General features: G+C 43.0%; 1 protein-coding gene and 1 long non-coding RNA gene across 2 annotated transcripts in view; one reads left to right on the forward strand and one right to left on the reverse strand.

The window, feature by feature from the left end:
* The window catches only part of ZBTB10 (zinc finger and BTB domain containing 10), a 36794-nt gene extending 12987 nt beyond the window's left edge, over positions 1-23807 (reverse strand). The window contains exons 1-2 of the mRNA XM_023648397.2: positions 22739-23807; positions 12053-12941 (exon numbers count right to left, since the gene is read on the reverse strand). Coding sequence (XP_023504165.1) covers positions 12053-12941; positions 22739-23713 — 1864 coding nt within the window. The 5' untranslated portion in view covers positions 23714-23807. The remainder of the gene's footprint in view (positions 1-12052; positions 12942-22738) is intronic.
* Positions 23808-24505: 698 nt separating this feature from the next.
* On the forward strand, positions 24506-26034 carry LOC111774907 (uncharacterized). The gene is made up of 2 exons (XR_002810216.2): positions 24506-25028; positions 25995-26034. It is a non-coding gene; the product is annotated as an uncharacterized lncRNA (long non-coding RNA).
* The last annotated feature ends 484 nt before the right edge of the window (positions 26035-26518 follow it).

Below are 26518 nucleotides of genomic sequence, written 5' to 3' on the forward strand. Positions count from 1 at the left end.
ATAGAAGGTTTTTTTTAAGGTGAAAGTCATAAACATGTAAATACTGAAAGGAAGAAGTCACTAAGAAAAGGAGAAGTCAAGGGTATTAAAGAAATACTGCAAAGAAAAGGAATTATCAATTTTGTAAGACTCCCAGGGAATCTGGTATCCAGAAGCATCCGTTTGGGTACTTCAGAGGGACAGCAAAGACAATCAGTATATACAGAGAGAAGTGTGAAGACAGGCACTTAAGGACATTACAGTCTGCTGGCTGTTATTTTCTCCATAAAGTAGAACAGCAGAATGTGAGGTTAGCACCTAGAGGCACTGGGTGAAGTCTGGAGAATGAAGCAGCGTGGAAAGCAGGAACAGTAAACAGAGGTGCACTCCTCCCCTGTTCCTTGAGAGCAGGGAGACTGTTTAGCTTTTATTTTCCCAGTATTTATCACAACGCATAGCAAATAAAAGGCTTTTCGACAAATGCTGTTAAATGCTGGCTTGAATATTCCGCCCTTTGCAACCCTGTACTACTAGTTTAGTTTGAATTGTATTGGAAGAAGAATTTCTCAATTTTCTGGTATACAGTAACACTAAAACATATCTATGAACTGAAATTTAGTGGCTTTGTTTTCCTATGAAAAGTTATATGTATTTCAATAATCAAAAAATAAAATTAAAATCATTTTCCAAAATTTTTACTAGGTTTCCCAATATCTTTTTTTTTTTTTTTAAAGATTTTATTTTTCCCTTTTCTCCCCAAAGCCTCCCCCGGTACACAGTTGTATATTCTTCGTTGTGGGTCCTTCTAGTTGTGGTATGTGGGACGCTGCCTCAGCGTGGTTTGATAAGCAGTGCCACGTCCGCGCCCAGGATTCGAACCAACGAAACACTGGGCCGCCTGCAGCAGAGCGCGCGAACTTAACCACTCGGCCACGGGGCCAGCCCCCCAATATCTTTTTTAAAAAGTCATTACTCTAAAGTGTACAGTCCGTTCAGAGGGCACTTCTTAAAATTCTGCCAAGAAAGTTTGTAAATACAGGATGTTTCTATTTAGGTGGCATTCTATAGTGACTTGCTGATGGCTTTTCTCAGCTAGTTCTTAAAGCAGGCATTTCCTGTCTCCTACCTTCCCTCTAAAGTATCACAACTCACCTGTGATCTTGAATCCTACATGGACACTAAGCACAGAGCATCTGAGCCTAAAAGCCTAACAGGTGGCAAGTGCACCGGTCCTTTGAACAACATTTCCTCTCAGAGCCAATGCCAGACCCATACGACAGCGAGGAGAGCTCCTCTGAAGGGAACCAACTACTTGGTCCTTGACACCAAAAACGAAATCTCAAAAGAGGCCAGCACTTCCAGGCTGACAACAGCCTCCATAAACAGCACGCTAACTCGGGAATCAACGCATTCTATCACTGCTGCACCTTATCTGAAACCAGCCAAACCGCCAGCAACTCATTTTTCATCACTTATGCTGATGTGAGTGGGGAGAGCCAGGCAACCAACCTTTCACTTGAGCTGGGAATGAACTCTCGGGCATCATCTTTTTCTCTAAAACTGCAGGATTAAAAAGTAAACTCTAATGTGCTTGCTTTTTGGGACACTCATGACCTTCCTAGGGAAACTTTTCACTTCATTTAAACTAAGCAAAGGGGGGTAAGATCTCTCTGCAAAGAAACAAAGATCTTTTTTTTTTTTTTTGGAGGAAGATTAGCCCTGAACTAACTTCTGCTGCCAATCCTCCTCTTTTTGCTGAGGAAGACTGGCCCTGAGCTAACATCTGTGCCCATCTTCCTCCACTTTATATGTGGGACATCTGCCACAGCATGGCTTGACAAGCGGTGCAGAGGTCCCACATGGGATCTGAATCCGCGAACCCCAGACTGCCGAAGCCGAACGTGCGAACTTGACCGCTGCCCCACCAGGCCGGCCCCAAAGATCCTTTTAAAGCGCTTTTAAAACATTACTTTCACAAGATAGCAGCTATCTTCCTGACTGGCAGCAGGTATATGTAATACTATTCAAGTGATCAGCCACATACAATTTCTCTTATTTTTACAAAGGTCTTTCTCCAGTGAACAGGTAACAGCAGACCTCTCCCCAAAAGAACAATAACAAAAACCAGATTTTATGCATGGAGAAATCAGTCCTTTTGTACACGCTATCTCATTTAAAATTCACTACATATTTACGTAATAATAGCAGGGTAACTCTTATCCTGGACTTTATGGGGGGACTCTGGTGAGCTAGCGGCAGAGCCTGCACTATTTATCCACCGTATTACACTGCCTCCTGCTAACGTCCTATGAGCACAAAGCTACAGGCCTGGCACAGCAGGCAATCGAAACAAACGCACAGCTGCAATCCCGGAACAAGACAGCACAGGAGCAAAGTGCACGCATCTGAAGCTAACTTTCCTAGTGACACCTGATGTACTTTTGCTCTAAATAAACAAAACCAAACCTTATCCACACTGTGTGTGAAACCAACATTCACCTTATCAACCTTCTCTTTATTGAAGAAAACCATCTCCAAAATGTTAACTGTGCCAGGTATTAGCTATCATTGCTCTTTACAAGCCATACATTTGTCTATCTTTAAAGCACCCTCCTCTTCAGAGTTCATTTTTTTATAATTCTGATTAACCATACATTTTAAAAAATGCTATGTGACACATGGGTTTAAAAAAATCTGATCAAGGGCCGGCCCCATGGCCGAAGTGGTTAAGCCCACGCGCTCCGCTTCAGCGGCCCAGGATTTTGCCGGTTTGGATCCTGGGCGCGGACATGGCACCGCTCACCAGGCCACGCTGAGGCAGCATCCCACATGCCACAACTAGAAGGACCCACAGCTAAAACTGCACAACTATGTACAGGGGGGCTTTGGGAGAAAAAGGAAAAATAAAATCTTAAAAAAAAAATTGATCAATAAGCAATGGAAAGAGAATGAGACTAAAAAGAATGGTAAATATCTCAGTCCCACCCTCAAAATTTAAAGATTTTATTTTTCCTTTTTCTCTCCAAAGCCCCCTGGTACATAGCTGTATATTTTAGTTGTGGGTCCTTCTAGTTGTGGCATGTGGGATGCTGCCTCAGCATGGCCTGATGAGCGGTGCCATGTCCGCGCCCAGGATCCAAACCGACGAAACCCAGGGCCGCCGCAGCGGAGCATGTGAACTTAACCACTCAGCCATGGGGCCGGCCGCCACCCTCAAAATTTAATAGCAATCATAACTTTATTTTCTTCACATAGAAAAGAGTAGCATGGGGCCGGCCCAGTGGCACAGTGTTTAAGTGCGCACACTCTGCTTCGGTGGCCCAGAGTTCGCCGGTTCAGATCTCGGGTGCGGACACGGCACCACTTGTTGGGCCATGCTGTGGTAGGCATCCCACATATAGAGGAGAGGAAGATGGACATGGATGTCAGCTCAGGGCCAGGCTTCCTCAGCAAACAGAGGAGGATTGGTAGCAGATGTTAGCTCAGGGGTAATCTTCCCAAAAAACAAAAAACAAAAAAACAGCAACAAAAACAACAACAACAAAAAAAAGAGTTGCAATATTTGCCTGCTTCACAAAGTTGCCATTAATAGTGACATCAGAAAAGGAAAATCCTGAGTAAATTATAAAGTGCAATAAAACACAAGGCGTGGATCAGGGAGGTTAGTCTTGGTGCCCGTGGTTCTAGGTTCCTGGCCCACAGCGGGCCAGCACGCCTTCCCAGCACGCGGCGAGTGAGCAGCACAGCAGCCGCCTGACAGTGCCACACACAGCCGTGCTGGGAAGAAGGGCTCCCTGACCACGTGCTTTGGTTCTCAAAATTCCCAAACATGAGGGAGGTACAGACGAACCCAGATTTTCTTAAAACACAAATATTCTTGAAAAGAATGAAATACAAGAGGACACCACAAATCAAGGTTTAGGAAATAACTAAAATGCCATTGTACAAAAACTCTTCAGAGACTCATTAAGATCTATGAACTTCTGCTTTCATATAAATACACATCAGCATCAAGTTTCTCTTCTCTGAAGACGGTTTCAGAACTAGGGTCTTTTGGTTTTTTCATAAACAGGTACAGGTTTTTTCTCTTCATTCATTTTATGGGGTTTTTGTCCCGTTCAGTCAGAGTAAATTCAGTCGCAAATGTACTATATAAAGCACCCTAACCGTTCCTGTAGCAGCCTGGAGACTCAGCAAACAGCAGTTCCCCTTCACCCCAAACGCGTTGACTCAAGCGACTGCACTCTCTTAGACCAGGCTCCGCTGTTTCCTCTTTGCACTATTCAAACAAGGCTGCTGTTTCTGCCATTCCCAGGCCACGACAGGTCTCCCCAGGTCCCTCCACACTCCAATCCACAAACAACACCCTCCAAACGTTTGTGTGTTAAAGGCAAACACAAACAAATCGAATCTGTAGCTAAAAACTGCTCATTGCCTCAGAGTCTGTAAAATAAAATTCACAATTTATGACCACGTCAAACAAAGAGAATCACAATCTGGCCCTAACCTCCTGAGCCAAGCTCAGCGCCCCCTACTCTCCCCTTTCTATTCTTTTACCACTTATTCCAATTCCTTGCCACCCTGTAGTCAGAGAACGCCCCTCTCCCTCTCCGGGCCAACCGCTGCACGATATGAGATGCAGCCCTCACTGCCTTCTCTGGGGCGTTTTCTCCCACTCTTTCAATGTCAGGAACCTCCCAGCGCACCTGTGCCCTACTCCCTACTCAGACTCATCTTGGCGCACTGGCTCTGCCTCTGCCCCACAGCCGTCCCGTCCTCCCGTGAACAAGTTCCAGGTAAGGGACTTCCTTAGTCTTGACATCAACATCTTCTGGTATGTTGCTTAGTTTCTTGGGGACTTAAATACAAATTTTATTACCAAATCTCCCCTTATATTACGATGTCAAAAGCTATTTGAGTCCCAAAAAAGTAATATTTGGTTATAACATACTTTTCTGGAGAGTCAAGCTTTGAATGAAAATTTAAGTCTTATCTGGTCACCCCAGAATATTGAGGCTACATCAGAAATCAAAAATTCAGTTTCATAAAAACTCTCAGAGATTGACACCTAATAGGAGTTAGGCAACTTAAGCCCCTCAGCAGGCAGAAGTCACAAAATGCTTTTCTAACGGGTCCATACAAGGTTCCTTCAGCACCAGCTTTAGTCTGGCCACAGAGATCCTAGTTCCATGGGGTTCCTAACCTTTCTGTAATCATCAGTCTAGCCATCTCTTGGGTCAAACATGGCAGACAGGGAAGGAAAGGAGCACTAGGCAGAGAAAAAAGTACAGGAGAGGTGGAAAAAAAGATGGCAGAATATTCCTACCACTACACACAGTCACGTGCTACATCACGACATTTTGGTCAATAACAGATGCGCATATGACAGCAGTCCCATAAGAGGAGTACCATACAGCCCAGGTGGGTAGTAGGTTACACCATCTAGGTTTGTGTAGGTGTACTGTACCATGTTCGAAGACTAAATCGTCTAATGACACACTGCTCAGAATGGCTCCCCGTCATTAAGCAATGCACGACGGTAGTTGCCTACTATCATCCTTTTAAGAGTAAATATCGAAGAGTCTTAAGTATTAGTATATCCTACAGCCTATTAACTGCTGGTGGACATTTATTTTTTCAAATGAGCATCAGGTCTTCAAACTACCATTTGTACCCAATTGTAAGTTTCTAAGAAAAATGACAACATTATCACTTACAGTTCTACCTGAAAGGCAGAACAGACGCTGGAATCCCCTGAGAGAAAGCATATCAATCTAGGTCCATAAATCTGTTATCTGAAATGCTTGGGGCAAGACGTACAGTGCGAACATCTTCAGATTTTAGAAAAGTAATAACTACAACACCCCCAGTGGGGGTCTAGGGCATCCTGCAACTAAAGCAGAATTTCTAAAACAAAACATATGGATATTCATAGATAAGGAAATAAGTAAAAAATATAAATGGCTGGTTTTGTTGCCAACTAGGTATCAAGTTTGTTGCCAAAATGATTAAAGCTCTGGGAAGTTTTTACAGCTTTCAATATTGCAGAATATTCCTTGAATACTGAAATTTTCCTTCCTTCCTTCTTTCCTATTAGAGACATCATATGGGATACACTCAAGGCTATTCTATCCCATATGACACTCAAGGCTAGTGTATCTTAACTGTCAGAACTGGTTCACAGCTCAAGTTTTGTGGTTTTTAAACATATTTTAAATAGTTCAGGGGCTGCAAAGTGGCACAACAGTTAAGTGTGTGTACTGCACTTTGGCAGCCCAGGGTTGCAGGTTGGGATCTGGGCATGGACCTATGCACTGCTCATCAAGCCATGCTGTAGTGGCATCTCACGTACAAAATATAGAAAGATTGGTACAGATGTTAGCTCAGCAGCAATCTTCCTCACCAAAATCAATCAATTAATCAATCATTCATAAGTAAATTTATATGGCATGGTCAAAATATTACGAAGTCTCAGATCAATCTGGCCAATTTTCAAAATTGTAAAAATGTTTAATAGGTTTAAAAATTTGATCGTTTAGAAATCGCTTCAAGGGGCTGGTCCTGTGGCCAAGTGGTTAAGTTCACGTACTCTGCTTTGGCAGCCGGGGGTTTCGCCGGTTCGAATCCAGGCATGGACATGGCACTGCTCATCAGGCCACGCAGAGGTGGCGTCCCACATGCCACAACTAGAAGGACCCACAAATAAAAATACACAACTATGTCCCGGGAGGCTTTGGGGAGGAAGAGGAAAAATAAAATCTTAAAAAAAAAATCATTTCAAGATTCCAAAACATCTGAAAGTAATGCCAAATATCAATTATCACCCAAAACATAGAAGGCAGAAAAGCTAGTTAGTAGATAAATCTGATTAAAGAGTTTACTGCAATTAGAAGTAATAATCCATTACTTCAAATATATGACTCACTAGGACAGCTTAAAGATATTTAGTTTGAGCATTCTTTTCTCAAAGTTGTTTTCTTAAATACTCAAATTACATGCTTTGTAACCACATGGCAATTATACAAATTGAAAATGTAAAGCTTAAACCTGATTTCAATGCTACTTGTAAGGATTAATAAAAATGTACAAACGCTGTAAAGCTGTTTTCCCATCAGAAGTATAGATGAAAGAAGTTTTATTTAAAAGAACTCTAAATTATATCCTTTGATCAAGTAAAACCACCTTGCATCTGAACACTTGTAAGGCATTAAGAAAAATTTCAATCATCTATACAAAATTATATCAGCTTTTATTAAAGATAAAAATCAATGATACAATCTACTGCTGCATTTACTAGAAAACGCTTTTGAGGAAATTGTCTATTATACTACTCGGTGTCAACTATATAAAACCCCACTGGATAAATTCCTTTAAAAATTCAGTACCAGAAAAGTCTATCGTCCTGTAGAACAGGTATGATTCCTTCTTTTGAGAGGCTGCTTAGTATCTTAGAGCCAATTAAAGGCTTAATTAGGGCAACCATATTAGCACCCTTCTTTATTGCTAAATTATATTTGTATTTTTACTGATTTGTTTCTTGTCAGCCATTTCAAAATCTTTGTTCAAAATGAGCTATGTACGCATGCATAAATACAACGTATGTACATATGTAGAGTGCAGTTATTTACAATGGATACAAACTGCTAGGGATTGCTACTGGTATAATACAAAAATCAAGACTCAAAACCATATTCCATATGAGTCCAGAGCATCAAAAGATCAAAAATGGGATTAACATCTGACTTGTTCTGATTAAAAGCAACAACATATGTGAACACACTTTGTAAAACAATTCAGGCATTTATGCCTATAGTTTCATTTCTAATCTTAGACTTTTATCTACTTTATTTGGCTGAAATTTGTTTTCTGGTTGTGAATCAGCAAGACAAGGATTTGGATTCAATGACAGCTTTTTGCCTATTACCCAGAATTTAGTTTCTCCTGACAGTTAATTATCCCATAAACCCAATAAAACAGTAAAAAGGACAGAAGTTTCTAACCTTTCCTGAGCTCTACTTTCAAGTATCCTCATATCAAAAATTATCTGAGGCGAACCCAGTAGTGAGTCAAAAACAGCTATGCTGGTGTCTTTAAGATTACAAACAATGCCATCTGAATAAAGTCCCTGATATTTATGGGTATACCTTCTTAGCTCACTATCTTAAAGTCTTTCTTTAAGAAGGATCTGAACACCAGCTTCAACATTATGTGGCAAGAAGACAACACTGTTTAGAGCTGTGGTTTACAAACTGTGGGCTTAAGAATCTGGGGGAAGTCACAGCTCCTACGAGGGACCCACAGAGCCAAACACTAGGCCAAGCACTGCTTGTGGACCAAATGAATAACTGACTACGATTTCCCAGAAGTTTAGGTACAGAACTTTAAATTCATTTAAAGGCATTTATTTTGCTGAAATTTTTCACTATTTTCTCAATAAATGGAAATTAAAGTATAACCAATGATGTGAGGTTCATAAAAATGTTTGAAGTTTTAAAAGGGATTCATTTTTTAAAAGACCAGGTCTGCTAGTTTACTAATGGCAAGGTTTTAATGTGAGACAGCCCTAAACATGAAACCTGCCTCTATTTTTACAGCTGAATGACCTTGAGAAAGGCCTTAACCTTGGTAAGCATAGACCCACTGTTATACAGTGGTCAGAGCTTGCCTGAAGAGTTGTAGTCAATTCTGTGCACCAAAATCTCAGGGGGAAACAAGCTATGGGAGACTATAAGCAAGACAGTAAAAGGGTCTGGAATTCACAAGGTGGCAAGTACAGCACTGAGCCTAGAAGGGGACTTCCAGGGAAGTTTTCACATGTCTAATTCTGCAGTTACCAGGTAGACTACAGAGATTACAGGTTAGGCTCATACTCCACTACTCAAAATGCAGAACTAAGAAGGTGAAAAGAAGCAAATTTTGGCTCAATATAAAAGAACTTCCTGGAGCCAGCCTGGTGGCCAAGGGGTTAGGTTTGTACGCTCTGCCTCGGCCGTCCAGAGTTTACTGGTATGGATCCTGGGCAGGGACCTAGTGCCACCCATCAAGTCAGGCTGTAGTGGTGTCCCACATAGCAAAACTAGAATGACTTGCAACTAACTAGGATATACAGCCATGCAGTGGGGCTTGGGGGAGGAAAAAAAAAAAAAACAGGAAGACTGCCAACGGATGTTAGCTCAGGGCCAATCTTTAAAAAATAAATATATAAATAAAAGTAACTTCCTAATACTCATAGTCATCCTACACTGGATAGGCTGCTTTAAAAAGTATTCTTTCTAGTATTTAAACAAAAAGGCCAAGCTGAGGTTCTGAAACCATCTACCCAGAACTTGATAGGAAGTACACTGCACCGGAAAACTGACTTTAAAAACTGACTTTAATGGGAGACTAAGATGATAATCCTGTAAAATAAGCACCGTATTTTAAAGGTGAGGAAACAGGTTTAACTTAATTTGATCAAGGTCACATAGTGGGTAAGCGGCAGAGCTCATCATCAAATCCTGGATCAGTGTGGCCTCTTTCCTTTCATTAGCGGACCTCAACCTTGACTCACAGTATAGTCACCTGTAGAGCTTAAAAACTTCCAATAACCAGGCCACATCCCACACCAATTAAACTGGAATCTCTAGTGGAGAGAGCGAATCCTCATGGTCTGTCAAGTTCTCAGGTGATGCCCACGAGCAGCCGTGAGACCCACTGCTCTACTCCAAGCGTTAGCAGTAAAGTATTGGACACAGTCATGTCCATGAGTTTACACACTGCCTACAACTGCTTTCATGCTACAAGGGCAGATAGGTAACCGACCTTACGACCCGCAAAGCCAAAGATGTTTACTGTTTGGCCCCTTACAGTAAAAATTTGCCAACCCTGGCTCTATGTCCTCTTATCTCCTAACCATAACCCTCTTCTAAGAGCACTATCAACAGCTATTTTCTGCACTGAATGAAGTTGGATTTAGAAGCACTAAAAAGTTTAGGAGCTGGAATGTAGCACTCCTGACACAATCACAGATACAACCAAATTTGTGATCTACGCAAGGTTCACAGAACCCAAAGTGGATACCAATGACAGAAGAAGGTTATCTTTTATTAGATGTAAGAGATAAACTGAAAACACTGGATTACCAACAAATTAATTTATGGTAGACGTAGTCCACTGAGAGAACCTCGGCGAGGGTGCTTGCCAGGGTAATCGCTGGTAACGTTGTTACGTTTGAAAGTGCAAACTGTCGTTCAATATTAGTGCTTTTCTTTTCTTTGAATCGCTCCAATTATATGTGGCATTAATTTTAAGAATGGGGTAGTTCTGATTAGTTTTGCCAATCAACTACTACCTAAAAAATCTGCTTATTCCTTAAATTGTGTGTGTGTATGTATATGTACTTAAAAAAAGCACTACAGGGTTCCCATCATACTATTAAATGATTAACCTATGGAGCAGAAAGACAAGGGAACTCAAATTTTTGAGAACTGCTTCAAGGTCTTCTATATTAAAAATTAAACCAAAATACAGTGCTGTAAGAAAGTCTGTCTACCCTTAATACTTTAAAGAAACTGCCTCTGAGGTTTTATTGCTAAAGACTTCATGAGTATGAGGGAAAAGATGAGCAAATAGTATTTATTCATTATACATGCATGCTGATTTAACGTACATAAAATGAAAGGAAACCAATGAAACTAAACTCAAACCTAGAAAGCCAAAGAAACCATTTCACAGGATTCCTATGGGCATCCTGCTCTTTGGGAACTAAAAACAATGATTCTTTTTAACAGAAAGTCCTCCATCCCCAGATGATCAGCATCATGTAAATCAGACACTGAACAGTTACAGAGCTTTGAAGCAAAACAAGCATTAAATCATGAATGACAGTGGTGGACATGTCTGGGGTCTGCACAGGAAAACCTCAAACCCACTGGGCTGCTTCTTCAAATAAAATTAACTTAGGTACAGGCAATTAAAGGTAAAGACAAGTTTCAAATCTTTCTGCTCACACTCTTCAACAATGGCTCCCTACCCCCTTTTTAAAAAATCCACACTATAAATGTGATACGCTGAGATTCTTGTATACATTCCTTCGGGGATATATTGAAAAGTAAGGTCTCAGAGGTCTCTCTTAGCTAATGCAAATGAGAATGAAAATGAGGTGACAGTAGGACAAACAAAATATTCCAGCTTCTGTAAGATTTATGGTGAGAAGAGAACACTAAGTAGCTCTAAACAAACAACAATAATCCTATTATCATTTGCAAAATTAAACAAAACACTTAAATGTTTAATTACAAAAAAAATTAAGAGTAAAGAAAGTTAATTAAGGGGGGCTGGCCCAGTGGCGTAGTGGTTAAGTTCATGTACTCCACTTTCACGGCCTGGGGGTTCACAGGTTCAGATCCCAGGTGTACACCTAGCAGCACTCATTAAGCAACACTGTGGCGGCACCCCACATAAAAAATAGAGGCAGACTGGCACAGATATCACCTTCCTCAAGCAAAAAGAGGAAGATTGGGAATAGATGTTAGCTCAGGGCCAATCTTCCTCACCAAAAAGGATATATAATAAAAAGCAAATAAAATGACTAAGAAGCAGCATTTGTAAAAACAAATAAATAAAATGGGATTTAATCACACAAAAAAAGAATGTTAACTAGGGATCAAAAAGGTTCTGAAATGACAAATTGATTATGTACGACAACTAAAGATTTCACTTTTTCCAGCACTGGGTACAAAAAAAGTGGGCACCAAGGCTAAAGATCGGAAAAGTCAAAGAACTATATATGGAGTCCACATGTCATATAACAATATGGGCAAACGCCTGATTATTAACACAACCTTTGAGAAACACACACACACACACACACACACATATATATATATATGTATATGTACACGCCTAGAGAAAAAACTAAGATACACCAAAATTATGTGCTTGTTTGAGTGATTTTTCCCCCCCTCTATTATAGCATGCAAATTTAGTCTTACTTATATAATGAAAAAAATACTTAAAAATTATACTTCAAGACTATATCCAACTAGCCCCGGAATGAAAAGTGAAGAGATACCCTCAGATACGCAATGTTTACCTGGTTCCTCCTTGATGAACGACAAATCTTCTTCCGGATAGGCAACAGGTGGCGGCAGCACTGAGCAATCTTCCAAATTCGTTTCATTATTAGGTGGTATATTATAAATAAATCTCTTTGTAGTTTGGTTTTTCCTCCTTGCTTTGCCAGTCTCTTGAATTCCCTGGGATCCCACATTATTCCAAATAAAAACTTTTGTCTGACCTTGAGATTCATTTTCAGCCAATTCAGGTGAACCATCCTGGACCCAACTACTGTCATTCATTTGGTAGCTTTCTATTTGGCCCTCATCGACATTACAACCATCATTTTCAATTTTTACATTACTTGCCAAATTGGTAAGATTCCGTGTTGCCCAAAAGCTGGCAATTTTTTGATCCCGTGATGAAGGCAGACCATCTCTATTAACTGGTTTTCTATTATTATAGTCCACGACTACAGACTCTGGAGCTTCTGATTTAATGCTTATGTTTAAGGCATCTTTAATGAAATTTCGGCAAGTTTGAACAACTTCACTCATTTGAAGATAGCTGGCCACTGTCATCACTTCAATGGCATTTTGGCTTGTGAGCACCAGGTTACCAGAATACAAGAAGTCCAAGATGACTGAAAAACCTTGAACTGCAGCAATATCTAAATGGGTAGTATTGTTTTGGTTAGGGCTTTCTTTGTTTGAAAAGCAATATAAAGTCTTAAAGTAACGGCTGCCTGCAACCAGGATGTTCTTATGAGCTTTAAAGATTTTTCCGCTCACCACAATGCTGACATCACAAAGAATACCTTTCTTTCTCTGTTCATTCAGTTGTCGAAGAAGCTGATAGCAATAAGAGTTCTCGTTTGGCCTACTATTAAAGTCACAGTACCCCTCCTCTGACGGCATTTCTGACTCCTGCAAGTGGATGGAAAACACCAACATTAAATTTTACTTACTTTTTAAAGCCCCCAAACCAAGGAAAACAAATATCATCAATATAACTTCTTAAAAAGCATGAATCAAATATCCTAACTTGTTAGTAATCATTCTCTATTTTGAGACTGAAATGTTCACGATCCCAAATATTCAGAGGAAAGGAGTGAATAGCTCGGTGCAAGCCAGTGCTAGTATAAGAAAAATCACACACATCTGAATGAGATCAGCAGGATTTCCTTTAAAGAACAACATGTATCATGTCATTCTTTTCAAATACCAGCTAAGAACATGGATTGAGAATTATTTAAAATTAAAATAAAATGGGCATCTTCTTACATAAAGGAAACTTCCATTTAGAGGAATCAAATTAGTCTGCCTCATCTCTTTAGCTGATAGGAAAGCAGCAGTCTTTATGACTGAACTTAAAATATTCAAGTTACAATATGCCAAGCATCTCATCCCATTTAACCCCATTAAAAAGGCAAATTTTAGTCTTGGCAAACACTGAATCAAATAGTTTAGGTCAATGAAGTTAATTAAGTCTAACTAGAGATAAAGTTAAGACCCTAACAGGAAAATGTGCTTCAACTACAAGAATATCCAGTTATATAATTTCCCAATCAACTTTCAAAATGCCTTCTCTCTTTAGGGTCATAAATACTAACGGTAAGGCAAAAATTCCTGAACTCAAAATTCTTAATGCTTATAATTTTCCCTCCTATCAATCTTACAAGTATTCCTTACAGTTCTGTTTAGCATCACTAAAGTTAGGGCAATTTCCTATAAAACAATAAAGGTTGTGTGCTCCAACAGTGAGAATGAAGGAGCATGATCTAGATTTCAGAACACTTCTGTACCAGTTATTAACTGCACGCCCTTGGGCAAGTCATCATCCCTGAGTCTTCTTACTGCAAAGCAGTCCTAGAATGTTCTAATTAAGGCTCCTAAAGGCAGAGATGTATGTCCCCTCAGCACCCTGAACAGTGCTCGGCACACTGTTTAATAACTTAGCTAGGTTAACTCAAGTAATCATTTTTTTCTAATAGAAAAATTGCTTAGATTTTCCTAGTAGAAAAGATGACTGAAAATGGCAACCTTATTTGGCTGTTAAAAATTCATATTTTCCTTGATACAAAATATTAACTTAAATACAGGCCATTTCTATAAAATAACGAAACACACACACACAGATCTACAAGTATATGAGCATGGGAAAAACATGGAAAGATGCATACCATGTTGTAAAAATGCTGGAGGGCTGATGTGCTTGGAGAGGAGAAGAGAGGGAGGGGGAATTAGGAAACAAACAGAAGGCTGTAGAGAACACAGTTGTTAGGACTGCAAAAGAATTCTCATGGAAACAATATTCTAAATGGTGGTGAGATTCCTAAACAATCCCCAAACTGTTCAACTCCATCATGAGTATGGCTAAATTACAAAAATACTAGGTTTAACGCCGAGTTCTCAATACAGGAGGCCATACATATAATAATCCCAATTCTCTGAAACTAAACCAGGTCACACGGTCCATCCAAGAATTTTTTTCTGCTTCCAGATATGAGAAGTCAATTGAAAGAACCCAAATATCAGAATCTCAGGACGCTTGAGTATTTCACAGGGATAATGGAACAGTCGGGATAAGCCTGCAAATCTGGGGTATCTGATCACTACTGAACGAAGCACAGAAAGTAGAGAATTTCTTTGTCATTTCCAACTGAGGCGTGGCAGTCCTATCACCCCCGGGGACCCAACTGTATAGCGCCTTCATACTCTAACACCCTTCCTCCACCTTCTCACACTCTCACACCAAAACGCCCCACGCTCTACATCAGCTATTTTCTCCTCCCACCACAACACCCAATCCTTAGCAAAAACTAGTGACAGCCAAGGTTGGAGTAAAATCATCAAAACAAATAATTCATGAGTTAAGTCCCACATTTTTGATTTTGAGGGGTGGAGGAAGGGAAGTGAGGTAAAAAACGTTTTAACCTTAGATCTTGTATATAAACCAGTATGTTGTGAAATTTCAAACCATTTAGCAAGGGGGAATGAAAATGTTTAGGACTTGTGTGAATAAAGAACTAAACCAATACTGAAAACGCTATACTCGTTACTGCTACAGTGTAATTTTCTATAAAAGCATCATACTGTTTACTTGATCTCCCTTTTACGAGACTTTAGCAATAAGACTTTACTAATTTCCTTATGCTTTCTACTCACTACAGAAATTTCCAAACTTGAACTAGGAATCTTTCTTGAAGGTAGGCCTGAAACTAAGCTTTGCTAATGCGTGCCGTACCTACACAGCAAAGCTCACCTGCTTCAAAGCTCCGACAGATACAGCTTTAACAGTGCGAATGCTCCGAAGGGCAGAAACTGTAAGCACTGATCAAAATTTGGCAGCACATCATGAAATGTTTGTGGGAGCAGTGAATTAGCATTTGCAAGTCAAGAACTGCCTTACGTGTAGACATCAAGCAGTCCAAAACACTTTTAAGGAGGTGGCCACGTCTAACTGTAGTCAGTCACTTTAGGCTACGGTCACTGTGTTCTGAATTTTCTGGGCCAGTCCCAATTTCTGAAATTCTCTGCCATTATCAGACCAAACGTCCTAATTTTTAAAAATAACTCAGACAAAAGTGTATCCACCAAAATATTTGCCCATTCTATTTTAACACAAACGATACGAATCAAACCAACTGTTCAACCACTGTTTTTGCTCGTTACTGTTGTACGAACAGTAATGTTCCCGCTGTTACAAGCAACACCAGCAACTTCTTTTTCACTACTGATTAGAGCACTATGCCATGTTTCTGTAGCAACTATTAAATATGTCCTTCGCAATGAAAGGTTTACAAGTCAAGAGTTTATGTACTCTCCAAGGGGAGTATTATTTGAGGATTTGGGTGAAACAGAGCTGAATAAGCACAAAGCACTAAAATAAACTGCCAATATTATTTGCTGAACCAAATAAACTAAGAAATTCTTAGTTCTCAAATCTTACAGCAAGTCCCAAAGAACTCAAGTCATTTCTGTCTCTGGCTCCTTCTTTAACTTCCACGTCTACTGGAAAGCTGAGATATCACTGATAAGTAAAAAATATACTGACAAAAAGGTTTAACTATTTCCATAGCCGGTCTTTTCAAATGTTGGGAAACTTTTTCTATTCCTTTTCCCAAAAATGAAAACACAATTTAGCCCAGACATTAGTGTAAACTGGCTAAACAAGGAGATTTTAAGGAAATGGACATTCAGACTTCTAAAATCAGACAATGTTGTTACACTGGAGATTCTGTAAGTATGAAAAGTCCTCAATGCTTTTATTTGTGAAGATTACCTATAAATAAAATAATAATTTTAGATCTGGAAGACGTCTTAGAATTAACCCTTCCCAAATTAAGACAATACAGAAAGGTGTCTATTTAGTTAAAAACCTCATAACACATTATCTTCAAATTTATTTCAGAAAGGCTAAAAAATGTAAACGTTTTACTCATGAGGAAAAAGCTGCTGAAGCTCAAAAAATACTGACTTTACTCATTTATTTAATAAGCATTAAGCGAATGCCTACTTTAGACAGGTTCAACACTGGGGACCCAAAATAAGTAAGTACAGTTCCCAAACTGAAGTCATCCTAGCAGCCAAGACTTTCAAGGTACCAAAGAGTGCATAAGCGTGTTACAAAAGCAGAGAGAGGTGTATCTAATCCAGTTTTTTGGAGGTGGGGGAAATGCTTTTTGCAAGAAAGACCTGAACAGAGCCTTAAAGGATGCAAGAGTGGAACGGGATGGGGCCGGCCCAGGGGCACAGCGGTAAGTTCACATGTTCCGCTCCTTGGGGGCCTGGGGTTCGCCAGTTTGGATCCCGGGGTGCACATGGCACCGCTTGGCAAAAAGCCACGCTGTGGTAGGCATCCCACATATAAAAAGTAGAGGAAGATGGGCACGGATGTTAGCTCAGGGCCAGTCTTCCTCAGCAATAAGAGGAGGATTGGCAGTAGTTAGCTCAGGGCTAATCTTCCTGAAAAAAAAAAGAGAGAGAGTGGAAGGGGAGGATGAGCATTCTAAGCCCACGAGACAGCATGAGAAAAAAGACCAAGACAGTCTACAGCATCCTCACAATTCCAGATTTACGAAAGAACTTCAAGGTGATCTAAAAAAAAGCCCAAGAAATGCAAATATGCACTTATGAATATTTTTGGAGGTAAGTGTCTATAGCTTTCATCAGATTATCAAGAGACGGAGTTCCCCACGAGATTAAGAACCACTGAGGTAGGTGCCTTACAGAGCTTTAGGAACAGAGTGATCTGACTGGATTAGCAGACACAAAAATGACTGTGGCAGTGAAGCGGAGGATTAACATCAGGGGACTAAGACTAGAGATACTGTGACCAGGGGAAGCGACTGGTAACAGTGCAACATACTTGCAAGAAACAAGGACCTTAACCAGGGAAGGCGGATAATGTCAACGGAGGGAGGGATGGCGAGGCAGAGCCTGGAAAAATATTTGGAAGGTAAAATCAGCAGAACCCGAGTAATTAACTAGCGGGGGGGGGGGGGGGGGGTGGAATCACAGGGCCTTCAGCCTTCTAGCTTGGGGAGTTAGATAAGACCACCACCCAGTCTCCCCACACTTCTGAGGGGGAGAGAACTTCGGCCGCAAACAGGGAGCTCATCTGTGGTCAATCCATAAAGGATAAGACAACGCTATTTAACCAAAAATACAATTAGTATTTACTTCCCTATCCAGAACTATAGTCCTCTTCTGATAAGTGGATTAGCAGACAAAAAGATATTTCCAACACAAACATCAAAGTGTAAACTGAAAGCATGAAAAACATAAAAGTCTGTACTATTTTGTTGCCACAACCCACTCAAACAGTATATTGGAAAAACAAAAACATCAATTTCCACTTTCAAATCCAAATTTTAGAAAAAAACAAATTGAATTTCTAGAATGAGGACAAACAAGGCCACAGCAAACATGATGCCATATAGATGCCTGCTGGTGGTACTGACAAATTCTAACAGTCAGAAGAGGACAGGAAGGTCGGAAGGTCTCCTTTGCAGGATTCCGATCACCTCTATGACCTCCCTCAGTGTCAGCATCTTCTCTTGCAGTCTGAGTACCATCTCCAGAAACTCTGATTCCATAGGTCTAGGGCGGAAATCTTCAGGTGATTAGAAAATCCAGCCAATTTTGGATGGCAAAGATAGGCTTTACTACCCACTCTCTCCTCAAAACCCACACACACACTACACAGGTGCTTCTAAACAGAAACACATCGTATGTCACCATAATTCTCCCTTCCTTAAAACTGCTAGTGTGCTCACTGGTTAACAAAATAAAATACATTCATTTTAGCACGATAAGAGATCTTCATTACCTGGAGTCTGTCTATCTATTTAAACCTGATTCTGGTGGGGTTTTTTGTTGCCGTTTTTTGCTGAGGAAGATTTGGCCTGAGCTAACATCCATGCCAATGTTCCTCTATTTTGTATGTGGGTTGCCACCACAGCATGGCCACTGACAGATGAGTGGTGTAGGTCCATGCCTGGGAACCAAACGTGGGCCGCAAAAGCAGAGCACACTGAACTTTACCACTAGGCCACGGGGCTGGCCCCCAAACTTGATTTATCATCCTGCTCAGCAACCAAATTATCCACTTCTCAGAGAAACCAAGACATCAGTATCTATTTTGCTCATGCTGCTTCCAACTGCAATGCCTGGAATGCCCTTTCCTCCTTGTTCAACACCTATTCATTCAACACAATTAAGTTCGGGAGCCAATTCTACACGCTTCTCCCAGCCTTCACAAGTCAGTCAATGACTTCCTTCCTTTAGTGTCTTCACTGTGACCTGAACTTACTTCTAACATGGCACCTATCATTTTGGTGTCATATCTGTCTCTCCTCACTAAACTACAAGTTTCCTTGAGGGCAGAGAAAATGTCTTACTTATATGTTTCTCTCCGGTGCCTTGCAGGTACCTAATAAGGAAATTTAAGGGGGAAAAAGAAGCCAATCCTAGACGCACTATAAGGTACAGTCAAAGACACACTACTAAAAAGTTGAAAAACACAAGGGAAATGAACCAGCTATTACTGAGTCACAATGAGTGAATGTTAGAACCTATACAGTTACACAAAACGGTTCTTAATGGGCCACAGGCTCATCTTTAACACCTATTTCTCCTTCGTGAAGAGTTTTTTGGACTTTCTTCCTAAATTGCTAAAAACAAATCTTTGAGCTTTATTTTTGCCGAATGCAAAGAAAAGTGTTAGATCTGTCTCACCTTTGCTTTAGTTGTTGACATCAACATATTCCAATTAGTAATTTCAATCAGATCACAGATCTCAATTCAGTATCTACTGTCTAGAAAGGTTAAGTACATTTATAACAATACATTTGAGTGCATGTTTTAGGTTTTGTAAACTGCAAAGAGTTGACAGAATGCGTCACTTAGACTGTGAAAATTTCCTAACTGGGTGGAAAGTGATCTAAACCAAGACAGTGGCAATCACTGTTATTAAGGCAATTTTAAAGCCCTCGGGCCAACAGTCAAATCCTGTGTGAGCTAATCACTGAACCTGACTCTACGCAGACAGTTAGTTGTCACAAAATAAAAACTATGTATGTTGTCCCTTACATCCTTATGAAGCAGACGGGGATCTCTCTGAAACAGAAGGCTCAGAACAGATTCTGAAAGCATGTTTATGCACTCTCCCATGAGCACTCCTTAGCAACCAACATCCGATTAACAGAACATCAAACTTTTTAAGTGTGTGCTACAATGTTTTGGTCACTCCCATGGAATCAATGAAAAAGTACTTTTCTTACTTACAGAAAGCACAAGAAATAAAACTAACTCTTAGTGACAGACTAAGATACGGCCAAACTCCTCTCAAAAAACAGGTGTTCTTAAAATTAAAAAAAAAAAGGGGGGGTGGTGTGCGGGAAATGAAGGGACTGAACTATCCCTGGCCTCAGACTGAATTCTCGCTGCAGAACTTCAGAACTCTCATTTCAAGACTTTTAAGGCAGGAGAAAACTAATGCAAGATATTCTTTATGCCACTGAGAAAAATTGCAAGTATGATGAGGAAGTCTCAGGATGTTCAAAGAGCTGGATGGCTAAAGACTCTGCGCGTATGAAAAAGAGCACCAGACTGCGCTCTAGAATCAAGAGTCCCTGAGATAAAGCGACTTCCAAACTGACAAAACCGTAACACTGAGACGTGACGTACCAGGCCACACAAACAAAATCTTGTTACAGGAGACTTATCTACGAGAAAACTAGCTAACGATGATGATAGTGGTCATCATTTACCAAGTGATTCCGTGCTGGCATACATACTTTGCATACAGGAGGAAACCAGAAGTTAACTCATCTGCCTGCCAAGTAGAGAGGATTAGGACTCAGGTCCCCCTAATCTTAAGCCTTCAGAGACTCTTACAGACTGTGTTATACTGCCTCCTACAGGTGATCAAAGGCTCCAGAGCGGCGAGGGAAAAAAGGGACTGAACCCTCCCCAAAGGAAGAAGTCAGTCAGTTCTTGAAACTGTCACTCACTCTAATAAGACAAAGAGATTACGTAGGTGGTACCTGGGGTCAACAGCACAGTCACACCCCAAACTAAGGTTAGTTAGAATGAAAACAGAGACATGATTAGGATCAATTCAGAGTGGAAACATCCAAAATCCAATCAAGGGAACCAAGAGACTGCCTCAGACAACCAGGACTTCCTATACTGCACTGTCTCCAGTCTAATGGAGGCATGTGGTAAGAGCTAGACGGTCTGCAGATTGTACCTATAAAAAGGGCGTTTCAGGGGGACCAAGGGGAAGGCAGGGATAATTCAGAGATCAAGGTTAGGAAGGGCTCTGCCTAGGAATGAATTTCCTGCTCCAGATATGCGCCCAGGGGAGAAGGAGACACCACACCAAGTCCATTATGAGGTTGTCCAACTAATTCCCTTTCCTCTGATTTCAGGTTCACTAAGCAGCTAATTATAATTTGCATTCCCATTCAGATTTGCCTACAGGGAGAGAACATGCTGATAAGAGTAACTGGTCCACTGTAATACTAAGAAAATTCATTCCAACTGTCTTCTTAAAATTTTCTAAATACCAACCTACCATTATTTAGAAAAGCAGACTTCCATTTTCACAAATCCCCCACCTCCATCATCTCACTAAACAACTTCAAGAAGATATTACTTAACCCTTTAAAGCCTCAGCCTCCTCTTCTGTAAAACGGGAACAAATTACCTTGCAGAGTAAGGCAAATGTGTGTTTGGCATACGGAAGACAAGGAAACATTAGTTCTGTTTCACTCCACCGCCCAAGCTCACAAACCTACTAATTGCAGAAAGCTGAGATCTGAACCCAGATTTACTCCAAAATCCTTTCTTTTTCCATTACAACATTCCTTATAGGCTCTAGTCTCAGTTGTCACCAAGGACTCTAGACTTAGCACAATTTACTTAACCTTTCTGGGCCTTCTATCTTTAAGCGACCTTCCTTCTAAGGCTTAGGCAACTAAAATTTGTACAAAAACTATCGCCATTGTCCACTGGGAAAAATAACCTTCTGCTTTAAAGCCTTAACTTCTGGAGGAACTTCTGTGGTACGGAGTTATCGGACAATGTAACTCCAGTATAAGTGTTCTGAGCAGAAAGATCACTCCAATAAAAACACAGAGGGACTAATATCTGAAAGCTGACTTTCTAAAGCCAATGACTGGCTACCAATACAAAAGGATGAATTCCACCCACCACCACAGGTTGTTTAAAAGTCTTAAAAGGAGGACTGATCAATATCTGGTTGGTTTGAAAAGGGATTACGAAAATGGTAAGACTACCACCTTCATGCTGGAAATATTATAAGAACTAAGAGCTAAAGCATGGCTCACTTGTTTTGTAACTAAGGACTTACGATCTCAAGCAGTTCGGTAAATATACTCCCTACCAGTCTAAGTCATCCACTCGAGACAACTTCACGTTAAACATTTCTAATAGGCTAAATTTAAAGTCAACTGCATTTGTAAGAAACGTTTTGAAAATGGGAAGATTACAGAAACTCAGCACAGAAATCTGGGTAGAAGGAAACAAGAAAATGCAGTAATTTACCAAAAACATGCCTGTGGTATGCAAGAAAGTTCAACAAGAAGTTCAAGGGAGATGAATTTAGTAAAATTATTCACAAGAGAAAGGACTGTCAATCCAAGCAGCTTCCTCTACATTTACATACTACTCTCACATTTCACATTTTCCTGACCTGATAGAAATTTTCTCGGATGGATGTTTTCCTGAAAGGGCTGGAGTCAAAGGTTAACGAAATTGTCTCACTCATTCTTCAAAGAGTTACCAGCTTTTACTTCCACCGGCACGCTAAAAAACTATGAACACAGGGCAGTTCTCTAAAATCACAGCTAATAAAACTTTTGACCGCAAAAATCAATCTTTTAGGGTGAAAACCTTCAACCTCGCTTTATTAAACTTTCCCTTTGATTTAATCTGATGGGCAAAGAAAAACTACGTTATAAAAAAAAATGTAAGAGAAATTCAGCGCTACGATTAGAAAACTGCCATTGCATGCCCCTCCCCACCCGCGGCACAGATAACTTTGGGAAACTTGCTCCCAGCCTTTCTAAAGCCCCGCGCAGAAGATCCCGCGCCTCTCCCACCTGGAACGATGCCTCCGCCCGGGAAAGTGGTTTTAGGTGATAACCGCTTTCCCTGAAAGACCTGAAAAGCGCGAGCAGGACCTACTGTACCTGGGCGTTGGCTTCCTGGAGTTTGTGCTCGGTGGAGACGTGATGCCTCAGCAGGAGAGTCTTCTTGTAGTTGCGGGTGCCTCGCGACAGCTCATCGTGCCCCACCTGGGGAAGGTCCCCGCTTCCCCCGTCTTCGGGGGGCTTGTGGCACCAGCCGCAGGACATCAGGCCAGTCTCCTTGGAGTACCGCAGCCAGGGGAAATCTTTGAGCCAGGAGGTCTGGAAGGAGCACTGGAGCTTCTGCAGCAGGGACTTGGGGCGCGCGAGCGGGAGCTGCTGGACGGCCTCGCCTTCGCCAGCTCCCACGCCGCTGCCCTCCGCTTCGTCCCCGCCATCGCCGCCCGAGCGCCTGCTGCTGCCGCAGCTGCCGCCTTCCGCCCCGCTGCCGTCGCCCAGGCTCGCCCCCTCCTCCTCGTCCTCGCTGCTATCGCTCAGGGACGCGCCGTCCTGCATCGCCTCCTTCCCCTCCAGCGCGTCCAGCTCCAGCTCCACGGCCGCCGGCCCGCGCCCATTGAAATGCCTCGGGGGCCACGCCGAGGGCTCGGGGCGCCCGCGGCTGCTGCCATTGTTGCCGAGCCCCCCGCCGCCGCCGCCGCCGCGGAAGGCCAGAGTCCGACGGTTCCTCTCGGCGAGCAGGGGGCCCCCCGCGCCGCCGCCGCCGCCCAGCGAGCCGGGGCCCCCCGCGTCCGGGGGCAGCAGCGCCTCCTTGGCGTCGTCGGCGGCCGGCCCGGCGGCGGCCTCCAGGGCTTGGGGCTCCAGGCCCTCCAATTCCGCTTCCTCGTCGGCCCCCCGCCCATCGGGCTGCGGGGGCGCGGGCGGCGGGAGCTGTCTCGGCTGCGGCTGCGGGGGCCAAGCCGAGGCCTCCCCGCCGGCGTTATTGTTCGCGGAGCCGCCGCCGCCGCCGCCGCCGCCGGCGGTGACCAACCCGCCTCCTCGGAACGCCAGCGTCCTGCGGTTCATCTCACTGAACGACATGGCGCGCGCCGCCGCCGCCCGGTGCTCCGGCCCGCGCGCTCCCCGCCGCCGCCGCCGCCGCGCCCCCGCCCCGGCGTCCCGCTCTCGCGCGTCCCGGCCTCGCCCTCGCCCTCGCCCTCCCGCCCGGCCGCCCGGCCCGCGCTCGCGCCCGGGGCCGCCGCCCGCGCCCGCCGCCGCCGCCGCCGCCTCCTCCGCGCGGGCCGCCGCCTCGGGCGCCCCCGCGTCCTCCGCCCCCGCCCCGCGGCGCCCCGGCGGCGTCCCGCGCGGAGAAGGGGGCGGCGGCGGCGAGGCGACGAGCAGAGCCGGGCGCGCGGGGCCTCCGAAGTTGCGAGGCGGCGGAGTGCGGGCGCCCCGCCGCTGCCCCGCTCGCCAGCCGCGCGCACACCGAGCCTCCCCCGGCGAGCCTGCCTCCGGCGCGCCGCCGACTCCCGCCGCCGCCGCCGCCGGCTCCGAGGCGCGCTACGCGGCCGGCCGCCGCCACATCGCGAGCCGACAATAAAGCCGGCGGAGCGTTTCCGTCCGACCAGGCCCCGGCGGAGGTCGAATGGCAAATGAACAACGGACCGTGCGCCCACAATGCACCGGGGTAGCAGTAACCGCTGGAGGGGGAGAGGGTGGGGGCGGCGGGGGGAGGGGGCTGGGCCTGGGCTGGGCCGGCTGGGGTGGGGGCGCCAGGGGACCGGGAAAGGGGCCGGGCGGCGCTCCGGCCTGGGGGCGGGGGTGCGGCCGGGGGGAAGGAAGTCGGCCGCGGGCGGGGGGACAAAGGCCGGGCGGCCGGCCGGGGGTCTCGGGGAGGGGCGGGCGCGTGCGGCCGGGCCGGGCCGGGCTGCGCGGAGGCCGGACAGCTGGCGAGTGTCAGGGCCGCCGCCCGGCCGCACGCACCTCCCCGCGCCCGGGACGCGCGTTGTCCCGGCCGCGCCACGAGTTCACCTGGGACTTTGCAAATAACTGTGCCACCGGTGGCAGCTGCGCTCCAGCCCGGCGTTTGGCTGGGGGCAGGCGGCGGTGCCCGGGGAAGTGAACTTATTTTGTTCCTGCACAAAGACTGGACCAGGCGGTGCCTTTCACGCGAGGAGGTGCCGAGCACGGACACCTCGTCGTCGGATGCATTGTGTGCGCGAGCAGCACCTCGGGCCCCAGGCGGTCATCATTTCACAGAAAATGCACCGCCCCGAGTGTCTTATTGCTGTGATGAAATGGAAATTTAAATAAAAGGTCGAACACGTGCGTTCACTGGGAAGTATTGACATGGGTGTTACATCACCAGCAGCCAATCAGATAACGCCAGTCGTGTTTATACTTCTACAACCACCTTGTGAGTATTACAGTATGTCATAACGTTATAAATATTAGGCAGGGTTTTCCCCAGGAGCGGGAGGAGCCTGCTGATACGGACGCTCTGTGCGGCTCCGAAGATTGTGCGTTTAAAGACGAGAATTGGTTTTTAAAGCTGATTTTTTTCTTAACTGTCTACATTGCAAGTGGAATTCAGAGTGATTAGAAGCACAAATTAAGATGGAAATGAACCTCTTATCCTCTTGGTCGAGTTTTTCAGAAAAAGGTTTTCCAACCTAGAGCCCTTAGACTCCTTATTTTTTAAATTTTAAGATGCTAAATTTAGCGTATTCTGAAGTTTAGATTCATTTTACTATTTTACAGTGTGAAAGCTTAAATTATTTTTATTTAAACCTGTTTCAGATAAGAAAGAAATGTTAAACTATGGAGGGGTTTTTTTTTTTATTCCTTTAAGAAATGTATTAAGTTTAATCACAAACTAATATGTTCAAGATAATTATTGAGTGGAAAAAATATTTATATGGTAGGGTACATTTTTTCATTAATATAAAGATATGCATAGAAAAAGAAATACACATCAACTCTTTACGGTTATAGATTACTATTAGAGGCTTTGATCTACTTTATGTATTAATGGAAAATGATGTGTTTTGTAAAGAGGATGTACTACAGTTTTTAGGCCCTCTGGTTTTCTGATTCTGTTCTCTTCAGGAGTTTCTATTTTTAAAAGAGCTAATGCTGTGAATATATAATGTGGAATATGGTAGGTTTTTCAAGGTTAAAAAACAGCTTTTCCCAGCCATATTATAAAATACCATTTGTCTTAGTATTTTTCAATGGACTAAATACACGTGTGCACTCCCAGCCTCATTTATACTGTTGACTGTGTAGATTCCTTCAAAGCAACTTTCACTTAGTTCACTGTAATTCTGATATCTGTATAAATGTTGTGTCTCAAACAAAACACATTGGTTCTGCCTTATAGATGAAATGTCATTTTCATGTAAAAAATGATGCTGCTGACCTACCACAAGAAGATTTTGGCATTGAGTTATTTTTCCGGTCATGATCGTGTTGTCACCTGGCCACCAGCGATCCCCAGCTTGAAATTCCCATATGGGTCTTCAGAGTGGTACAGTTTGTGGGTTTTTTAAATTTCTTTTGTCCTGCTTTGTTTCAGTTGTTGGAAAGTTTAAAAGTGTAGGGTCTTTGCCATTGACCGAATTTTTCCCTTTGAGAAGTGACAGGATTCTGTCTGCTTAGCTGTATATATGTGCTTCCATGTAATATATGGAAGAATGTTATAATAATACTGTGCTTTGTCCTCAATGCGTTTTTAAAATTCCAGGCACTTTGCAAATAAATACATTATTTATAATATTTTAACCACCACTGCTTCCCTCGTAAAAAAAAGGTGAGAGTTACTGAAGTTAATTTCTTATCTAGGCTTAAAGTGATGGGAAGTGAAAATGGACTTGAGAATTTTTATTTCAACTTTAAAGGTTGTTT

This window comes from Equus caballus, chromosome 9 (assembly GCF_041296265.1).
Source record: "Equus caballus isolate H_3958 breed thoroughbred chromosome 9, TB-T2T, whole genome shotgun sequence".
NCBI lineage: Eukaryota > Metazoa > Chordata > Mammalia > Perissodactyla > Equidae > Equus > Equus caballus.